Source organism: Astatotilapia calliptera, chromosome 9, assembly GCF_964374335.1.
Source record: "Astatotilapia calliptera chromosome 9, fAstCal68.1, whole genome shotgun sequence".
NCBI classification, from domain to species: domain Eukaryota; kingdom Metazoa; phylum Chordata; class Actinopteri; order Cichliformes; family Cichlidae; genus Astatotilapia; species Astatotilapia calliptera.
The window spans coordinates 25592545-25602448 of NC_137430.1; the positions used below are offsets into that span (position 1 = coordinate 25592545).

Sequence of the window (9904 nt, forward strand, 5' to 3'; positions counted from 1 at the left end):
AGTGGACATCCTGGGCTTTCCATTGATATCTATGTTTTGTAGTTTAACTCAGGGTTAGCTTCTTACTGTCTCTGGATATTATAGATTGAACATGACATTGGTTTCATTGCCTAATAGTGTATTTATTATTATTGACAACAACTACAATAAGTCAAATGAGTTGTTCTTGAGATTGAAAAATTTTATTAAGGTTCAGTATAGATTAAAATTTCTTGCACATTAAACAGCAGCTTGGTTTATTTTTATGTTAACTATTATTAACCTTGCGAGTGACAGTGAACTATGATTTATGTAAAGAAGAGAAATGTCAGCTTCAAATAGTTAAAGCTGACAGTTTATCTATCATGTAATTTACCTAAAAAAAAGGTACATTTTTCAATAATAGCAAAAAACACATTGCATAATGACAAAGCAAATCTGAGATAAAGTGAGCATTAACATATGAGGCCTGAATGAAAAAATGTAATCAATAATATTTAACCCTTATCCCAGTGACATTTCACAACAAAAGAATATTCTTATGACTAGCGATAAGGAGCTGGTGAGTGCTGTTTGACGTGTTGTGGAGGCCAACCTCTGTTGTTCTGTGAACTGTATATAAAATGTTTGTTCCTAGAGCTCACACACTCAGTTTCTCCCAGCCTCGGACCTTCACCTGACATTCGCACACAGCTCAGGTAAGATCTTAAATTACTTTTTTTTTTTTTTTTTTTAACAGAAAAAACACCAAACTCAATTGAAAATTTGTACTGTTTTAGCAATGTTGATATTTTTAAATACAGTTTTCTGTAATACTCACTCCAGCATTAATTTTCACTCATTTTTATCATTTTTTTTGTGTTATCCTAAATCAGAATGTATTCTGATATCTTTGCAGATTGCATTTACCATATGCTTGTTGTCCGTATTAAAATATATATTTTTAATGATTATGACATGGTGCTGAACACATGCTTCGCAGTGTCTCACAGAAAGCATTTCTGAAACCAGGAAAACAGGTGTGACAATATTTGCTACAATAGTTAACCCTCACAGAATGCAAAACTTTGTTCTGTCGCTTTCTTCTGTCTAATTTAATAAATCTGTGACCTTCTAACCATTTCACAACTAAATGGGGAACTTGCTTCAAATCTTAAGAGTGAGGAAAAAATGTATTGTATTTAGTTTCCGTTAACCTTTCAGTATAAAAGGTGATGACATTTTTCAACTTTAGAAATAGAGTGAAACACACTCTCTACATGTATTAAAAAGGCTGGATGAACTGAGACAGGTATAAATGCCGCATAACATAACTTCTGCAATCCCCCCTTTATCTTCTAAAGGAACCATGTCTGCTACGTACCTTCTTCTCCTGCTGGTCCCCGTGATCTCAGCTCAGACTTTTCACTGGGGTGCCTGCCCTATTCCAGAGGTGCAATCTAACTTCACCCTTCAACCGGTGAGCAAAGAGATATATGCATCCAGAGTAAACATTTTTTAGTGCAGAACTCATAGCTGGGTGTTGTGTTTTTTTTTGTTGTTTTTTTTTTGTTTTTGTTTTTTTTTTGTTACAGTACATGGGTAAGTGGTATGAGATTGAAAAGCTGCCCGATATTTTTGGAAGAGGACAGTGCATCAGGGAGGAAAACACCATGATGGAAGATGGGTCTGTTCAAGTGTCGTACTCACAGGTGTGGGACCCCCAGAACCAGTAAGTACTGAAGGATCAGGTCGATGGATTGATGACTGGAATATAGGTTAGATGGACTGATACTATTCATTTGTCCGTAGAGTTAGATAAGCTTATGTTAAGAAATCAGTTTTACCCCGGTTCTTTTTATTCCTCGAGCATCCAGAGATGGCACCGGACTCAGTAGTCATCAGTGTTGGTCAAGTTACTTGAAAAAAATGATCAGTAACTAATTACTGATTACTTCCCCAAAAAAGTAATCCCGTTACTTTACTGATTACTTATTTTCAAAAGTAATTAATTACTTAGTTACTTAGTTACTTTTTAAAAACACGATTTACAACCTGAAGAGGTGATAAAGCGATAGATCTTTCAGCCCAATTCTACTTTTTCTGCACAATCCATCATACAAAATGTAATCAAATGGAAAAGTCTCTTTTTTTTTTACTTGTTTTATCAGTTTTAATCTTTTAACTTTATGCATCAAGCAAAAATTTAATTATATGCAACATTCTCTAACTTGAATAAATTAGTTTAACATTTAAACCTATTTTCTGCACATTCCAGCACATAAAATAAAATATTTTTTGTGTTTACACTCACTCTTTCAAATAGATGCAAGTAAAACACAGCAGAAAATAAATAAAGTCAAAGACTCAGCGGTCTTGTTGCTCTATTTTCACCTGTAAAGCAGGACTGCGGTAGGCGGAGGTTTACCCTGGTGCAGGTGTGCCGCGGTCAGTTGAAGAATCCGCGAGTTTCCCATTATGTCGTTGCGCACTCGGTGCTTGCTCGGAAGTTTAGGGGTTTTTTTCCCTGTAAAAAGAAGTTTTCTTCCCACGCACGATGGACGCTAATGTTTTTGTCACTTTTTATGGAATCAAACTCAAAGTAAGGTCAGTACTTCCACGCTTTAAACGCTGCACGCTCATACTCTCTCCCACAATCGATATATTATCCATTGTTGATCTGCACACAGCTGTTGTCACTAACGGCGCACTCGCTTAAGTCACTGTCGTGAGACATTCTCGCAAAGAATCACGGTTTTAGTAACGCAGTAACGCAGCGTTCCTACGGGAAAGTAACGGTAATCTAATAGTAATCCCTTACTTTACCCGTTACTTGAAAAAGTAATCAGATTACAGTAAAAGGATTTTTTGATATCTGCAGGCGGAAGTATACTAGCTTTTCCCTGCGTTACAAGTAACGCGTTACCGGTGAGGGGCAGTAACGATGGGCAGTAACGCGTTACCGCGTTACTGCCCATCTCTGGTAGTCATTTTCACACAATCTTTATTCATCTTTTACTCATCTTCATTTATCTTCATTTAAGCATGCACTTCTAGAAGGGAAGACGAGGCCGGTGTCCCTCTCCAAAATCTTCACCCCTTTGTTAGTTACAGCCAGCTTTATAGAAGCGACCCCATCATAAAACCCCCTACGGTGTGCTGCAAACTCTGTCTGTGTCTATGTGCACGAGCACATGAATGCCTACATGTGCGCGTTCCCACGTGTCTATGTGAGTGCTCGTGTGTGACTGTGTACTCATACCTGTGTGTATGTGTGAGTGCACATGAGTGAGTGTGCGTGTGGATGTGTGTGCGTGACAGTTAAAACACTGTGGGTGTAGGTAACTCCCTAGAGGTCATAAAACCCCTCTCCCTTCCAGACCACAGTTATCCAGTTACAAATGTTGAGACCCCCACCCTAAAACATCCTCTGGGGAATTTCCACTCAGTGGGGGAGGTCTCCTACACTCTACTCCTAAGTTCACGACACAGTCAGCCTTTATTACTTTAAGGGCAGAGTCTCTACAATAGTTCTACATTCTATGTTAACACATTTCTAAACTCTAAAATCAGCTAAACATTCTACATTTAGCATAAAGGAGAATAACGCAGGGAAAAGCTAGTATACTTCCGCCTGCAGATATCAAAAAATCCTTTTAACTATAACAACAAAGAAAAAAAGTCTAGTTTCTTGCAGTAGCATTAATGTTGTTGAAGCAATTGGCCGCTGGTAATAGATGGCTAATAATGGATGTGTTTGTCTGCAGGGTGAAACCTTGAACTTTACTTCTAGTGACTTTTCTTTGGATTTGTTCCGAGTGTTGATTTAATGTTTGCACAAGTATTTTTCTTCTGAAGAGCTGGGTTGAGTAAGAAAAAATGCCATGTAATCTATATTGACAAAAGGCTTAGTGGTGACACACCTCAAGTGAAGTTTTGATTAGGAGCAAATGCACTAGAGACAGACCTTGGTATGATAAGAGATATGACACAATGAATAGATTGATGAAATCGCATATTTGTCTCTCTCAGTCAGGGTAAAAGGTGGTACCTGGAAGGGACAGCCAAAGTTATAGACCCACAAGAACCAGCCAAGCTTGGAGTCAACTTCTTGTCTTGTAGGTACCTCCTTTATCATATATATATATATATATATATATATATATATATATATATATATATATATATATATATATATATATATATATATATATATATAGTTTTAACTGTTACAACACTCCTTTTAACATTTTATTTCTGTTTCTGATCTTTATTCCCAGTTCTTCCTTACACCCCATACTGGGTTCTGTCAACCGACTACACCAACTATAGCATTGCGTACTCCTGCAAAGATGTCTTTGGGATCTTCTACTTTGATTTCGCCTGGATTCTTGCGCGGTCACCTTCTTTGCCTCCACAGATGGTGGATCAGGCCAAGCGGATGCTGATCAGCGGGGGGATCGACATTTCCAATATGACTCCCACAGATCAGAGCTGTAGCGTTTAGCAAGAACTGGCAGAGATGTTCAGTTATTGTAGAGTGTGTTTTTCTCTCTGAGGGTTTTTTCCTTGATTACCTACGCCTGTAACTTTTTACATGAGCCTTTGTTTTTAAAAAGTACATTATTTTTGGGTTTTAATATGTTTTGCAGTTAAACGATCATCTCATCGAGCAAAAGTTATTTCCATCATGATTCATCTTCATGTCACAGTTCTTCAAATCAAAGTGCTGTCATACAGACATGAACACAGAAATGGTTTGAACTCTGTGTGAGCCGCCTGATAGTTGGAAACTATTCAGTAAAAGCTGTCCTATTTTTAAAGGTTTTGGATTTAATCAACTAAAGAGTGTTTGCATATCCTTGATTGCATGTAATAATCCATGAAACATGCTGTACTTGGTGTAGGAAAAACTTTGCTAAGATTCTGCTGGCATTAAAGATGAACCGATTAAACACTGGCTTGGCTTACATTCATTATAACTGTCATTAAATGAAGAAAATGCTATACGATCCTGACCCACAGTGAAATAATTGAGGGGCATTTTATTTTTAATAAAGAAAAAAGTATTTGCAATTTCACTGTAATAAAGTGGAAGAAATATCACACATAAATCATCTTTGTTCCTAGCCTCAAATCACAATAAAGCGGTACAACTGAAGAGCCAGCAGTACTGATTTTCAGCTAGTTATTTTATCTGTAAACCATTTAAAGGTGATGAAGAATAATATCATTTATATAATTTCCCTCATTCCAAGGTGGCATCTTCAGGTGTATGACAAACAATTCAAATGAAAATGATAAAGAAATAAATCAGCTTAATTCGGGGATGAACCCAGCATTAACACAGCGGTTCCTGAATGAATAACGACATTCATCCTTTCTCACAGTGACAGCACTTTCACCATACAGGAATGTGCGCATGATTACAATTAGTTAAACAGATGTCCTTATGCTGTCCGAGTGACGTAATGCGAAGGCTGACCTGTGTTTGTCTGGAGAGCTCAGACAGTGACCGAGAGCTCAGCCTCTAACTTCCACCTGACATCTGTACAGAGCTCAGGTAAGAACGCTTTAATAACTTTAATAAAATGGAAATACAACAAACATCTTGAGCATAAAGATTTATGTTTTAATACCCATAGTGTATCTTTTTACTGAAATTCTAAGTATATTATTAATGCAGCTCTTGCATTATTGCTACTGAAAATATACACTCCTGCAATAGCTCTCGTCTAATGTAACTTCTACCCTAATCTCCTGAAGGAACAATGTCTGGTGTGTGCTTTCTCCTTCTGATGCTCCCTCTGCTATCAGCTCAGACTTATCACTGGGGTCCCTGTCCTACTCCGAAGGTGCAGCCCAACTTTAACCTTCAGCAGGTGAGTACAAACTAAGGCATACACTCCTATAATGGCTTTCCTTCTCCGCCTTTCAGTGAAATCCATTAAAAAAAATTTACATATAAAGACCTCCTAAATATAAAGGCTCCTAAATATATATATATATATATATATATATATATATATATATATATATATATATATATATATATATATATATATATATATATATATATATATATATATATATATAGCTGAGCTACTGGGACCTTATAACTACAGTCGTCCTCTCTGATCATCTGATTGGGCTCTTTTACACCCTCTCACACACCCTCTTCTTTTAAATCTAGAGGCTATTGCAATTCTAAACATTGGGTCAGCCTTAGCCTTCTGAAAATTAATTTCTATAGGTTAGCATTTCCTCAAATTTATTCCCAATATTTTTGGCTTTTGTTCTTCTAATATGTATTTATGTGAGTGCGTATGCAAGAATGAGTGTAAGACCACATGTCTGACCGTGTTTTTTGTGTGCTTGAATATGTACACCTATCTTCAATGTGTGATTTTATGCAAACTGTGAAGCATTTTCTAACTGTGTTTTATTTAATGATATACAAATGAAATAATTATAATTATTAAACAAAGAGTTGCACAGATCTAATGACTTGCCTATGGTTGTTACAGTACCTGGGTAAATGGTATGAGATTGAGAAGCTGCCTGCTCCCTTTGCAAGAGGAAAGTGCATTGAGATAAACTACTCCATTAGGAGAGATGGGACCATCCAGCTGCTGACCTCGCAGATCTAGTAAGTACTATAGCAAAGGATTCTTATTGTTGGTTCGCTTGACACCACATTTCTCTGCAACTTCCATTTTTCTTTTAGCATATACTCTTTTGAAGGAATATTGATACCACTGAAAAGATATCACTCTCATTTGTATGGTTGATATGATGCTGGAGACAAAAATAATTCTACTGTTTCTGGCATAAAAACTGTTGTCTGTGTAAAGAATCAGAAAGAATGCTTTGTTTCAAAACTCATTGTACCAAAAATCATGTTCTTCTCTATGTATGAAATATGTCTGTATATAGTCCCAGATTCAAGAAAGTAAACAGCGTAAAAGTGCTTTAAATCTAAATCCTTTGTTATGGTCAGCAATGGGCAACTCCTCTTATTTGAAAAAAGATTCTTGTTTGAATTAACGTTGCACAGGACTTTTGCCGTTTTAGTTTGCCATGTTGCCACAGTGACAAACTTCTCCCAACTTTGATGCAAGTAATGAAAAAGACAACCAATAGGAGCACAGTATATTGGCGACTCACAGATGACAGAATACAATATAAATTTGAGGATTACTTTCAGAGATTACATCCAGAGCCTGGAATGACAAACAGTTAACCATCGGCTTTAAGTGACAAGTGATGAATAGGTAAGCCAACCCTGAAAAGGAATGCTATTTACATCAATGCACAAGTGAGTGTTAAACATAGGCAAAAGGCATGTGAAACATCAAACAAGTAAAACAAAGGTGATAAGGTCTAAGAGTCAAACATTCCAGGGGATAGGCAACTGCCATCTGGTTATAGGTATTATGACCAGGATGTTAAAAGCAAAAGATTCCACGAATAGTGAGTCTGTCTCAGTTTCTAGCGTGGTTAGGAAGATACATCTATGTTCAAATCAAAGGGCTTACAGCAGTAGCTCAAAGCACACCTTGGTCCAAGCCATGATGATGGGTGATTTGATTTTTTTGTGAGTTTTTTTAAACTCCTTCAGGGTGTGTATTGTATGATGAGCAAAAAGTAATAAAGCTGACACTGACCATGGACAACTGACCTAAAGCTGATTGCCGGCACACCCGAGGTGGAGTTTACCTACATGAGGGATTCTGTCTTTCTGTCTGCCACGCCTCCAGCAGCAGATTTTATAATTAGTTGAATTAATAGTTAGTCTGTTTGAAATCTTTGTTTTTTTCATTTCAGTAAAGATAAGAAGAGGCATGCAGAAGGGACAGGTGTAGTTTCAGACCCACGAGAACCGGCCAAACTGGGAGTCAGTTTCTCATATTGTAAGTACTTATTATCCTTATTTTATCAACTATTTGATGAAACGTTGCAGTATTCCTGCTTTACTGAGATCAAATTGTACGAAGTCTGGTGGTCCTTTGAAATTACATCTTGACATTTGTATTTTTTCACTCAAACACCTTCTGTTGGCTATAATTTGGAGCTGTCCAGTACTTTAGTTGATGACAATATAGTGTGAGATTGTGAGTATACTGACATGCTGATACAAGCATTTGCCTTAAAGCACTGTGATACTGTACAGTTTTAATGTCATGGCTGTAGCCGGTCTTATTTATTGAACCTGTTGTATCATCATGATGTTTTAATTTTGTAATTACCTTGACTAATTTATCAGTGGGCTGATTTTATCAACTCATATTACATATTTGCTGATCTATCAGTATTAGCATTTTAGCCAATAAAAGAAATACCCTTGGGACTTGCTATGAATGTTGATGTTGCTTGTTTCTTCCACCATGCTATGTCCCTGTTTGAAACAAACTCGAAAGCCACAAATAAATCAACCAGCAGATCAGAGCAGAGGCAAAGCATAAATAGTTCAATAAAAAAAAACTACACAAAATCTGTTTATGTTTCATTTGTCGGAGAAAAAGAAAACCAAAAGCAGATTTTTAAGTCACTAAAAATCATATTTGTCAGGCTCCATAATATTACACATTTAAGTTGGATCAGTTTTATTCAGAAAATCAATATAGAGATTCTCCTTTGGAAAAATGTTTGTTTTTTATAAATTTTTTTTCTCTTTGTTCTCAGTCACTCCATATGTGCCATACTGGGTTCTGACTACTGACTACACCAGCTTGTCTGTCGTGTACTCCTGCACAGACATCCTTCGCATATTTCATTTCAACTACAGCTGGATTCTTGCCCGGTCGCCCTATCTGCCTCCAGAGACTGTGCATTACGCCAAACAGCTGCTAATTGATGAAGGAATCGACATTTTCAGGATGACACACACAGATCAGAACTGCAAGGATAAATAATAACCAATAGACACGTTCAGTTATTCCTCTCTTATGAACTCATCCCACTTCAATATATCTGTTTTTAATTGTTGCTGCCTTTTGAAAAGACATGTAAATTCTAAATAAAATGATCACTAAGTTAAAGTGTTAAAATTGTACAAAGGAGTTAGGTAACCCATTATCTATTAATTATTCCAAGAAAAAAATTATTTATTTATATATATATATATATATATATATATATATATATATATATATATATATATATATATATATATATATATATATATATATATATATATATATATATATATATATATATATATATACACACACACACACACACACACCTCAAATATACAGGGAGTGCAGAATTATTAGGCAAGTTGTATTTTTGAGGAATAATTTTATTATTGAACAACAACCATGTTCTCAATGAACCCAAAAAACTCATTAATATCAAAGCTGAATGTTTTTGGAAGTAGTTTTTAGTTTGTTTTTAGCTTTAGCTATTTTAGGGGGATATCTGTGTGTGCAGGTGACTATTACTGTGCATAATTATTAGGCAACTTAACAAAAAACAAATATATACCCATTTCAATTATTTATTTTTACCAGTGAAACCAATATAACATCTCCACATTCACAAATATACATTTCTGACATTCAAAAACAAAACAAAAACAAATCAGTGACCAATATAGCCACCTTTCTTTGCAAGGACACTCAAAAGCCTGCCATCCATGGATTCTGTCAGTGTTTTGATCTGTTCACCATCAACATTGCGTGCAGCAGCAACCACAGCCTCCCAGACACTGTTCAGAGAGGTGTACTGTTTTCCCTCCTTGTAAATCTCACATTTGATGATGGACCACAGGCTCTCAATGGGGTTCAGATCAGGTGAACAAGGAGGCCATGTCATTAGTTTTTCTTCTTTTATACCCTTTCTTGCCAGCCACGCTGTGGAGTACTTGGACGCGTGTGATGGAGCATTGTCCTGCATGAAAATCATGTTTTTCTTGAAGAATGCAGACTTCTTCCTGTACCAC

At 36.3% G+C, this 9904-nt stretch overlaps 2 protein-coding genes across 2 annotated transcripts; both read left to right on the forward strand.

The window, feature by feature from the left end:
* The first annotated feature begins 598 nt into the window (after positions 1–598).
* Positions 599–4913, forward strand: LOC113029296 (apolipoprotein D-like). The gene is made up of 5 exons (XM_026180102.2): positions 599–677; positions 1323–1438; positions 1554–1690; positions 3991–4076; positions 4239–4913. Exons 2-5 carry the CDS (start codon positions 1328–1330, stop codon positions 4463–4465), a joined length of 561 nt encoding a protein of 186 aa, XP_026035887.1. The 5' UTR covers positions 599–677; positions 1323–1327; the 3' UTR covers positions 4466–4913.
* Positions 4914–5431: 518 nt separating this feature from the next.
* Positions 5432–8999, forward strand: LOC113029297 (apolipoprotein D-like). Its single transcript, XM_026180103.2, has 5 exons — positions 5432–5521; positions 5725–5840; positions 6486–6607; positions 7786–7871; positions 8644–8999. The coding sequence occupies exons 2-5, from the start codon at positions 5730–5732 to the stop codon at positions 8871–8873; spliced, it is 549 nt and encodes a 182-aa protein (XP_026035888.1). The 5' UTR covers positions 5432–5521; positions 5725–5729; the 3' UTR covers positions 8874–8999.
* Positions 9000–9904: the final 905 nt, after the last annotated feature.

Coding starts and splice junctions, on each gene's coding strand:
- LOC113029296 (XM_026180102.2), top strand. CDS start 1,328: ATGTCTGCTACGTACCTTCTTCTCCTGCTGGTCCCCGTGATCTCAGCT. Junction 1,439..1,553: donor CTAACTTCACCCTTCAACCG/GTGAGCAAAGAG, acceptor TTTTTGTTACAG/TACATGGGTAAGTGGTATGA. Junction 1,691..3,990: donor GTGTGGGACCCCCAGAACCA/GTAAGTACTGAA, acceptor TGTCTCTCTCAG/TCAGGGTAAAAGGTGGTACC.
- LOC113029297 (XM_026180103.2), top strand. CDS start 5,730: ATGTCTGGTGTGTGCTTTCTCCTTCTGATGCTCCCTCTGCTATCAGCT. Junction 5,841..6,485: donor CCAACTTTAACCTTCAGCAG/GTGAGTACAAAC, acceptor TGGTTGTTACAG/TACCTGGGTAAATGGTATGA. Junction 6,608..7,785: donor CTGCTGACCTCGCAGATCTA/GTAAGTACTATA, acceptor TTTTCATTTCAG/TAAAGATAAGAAGAGGCATG.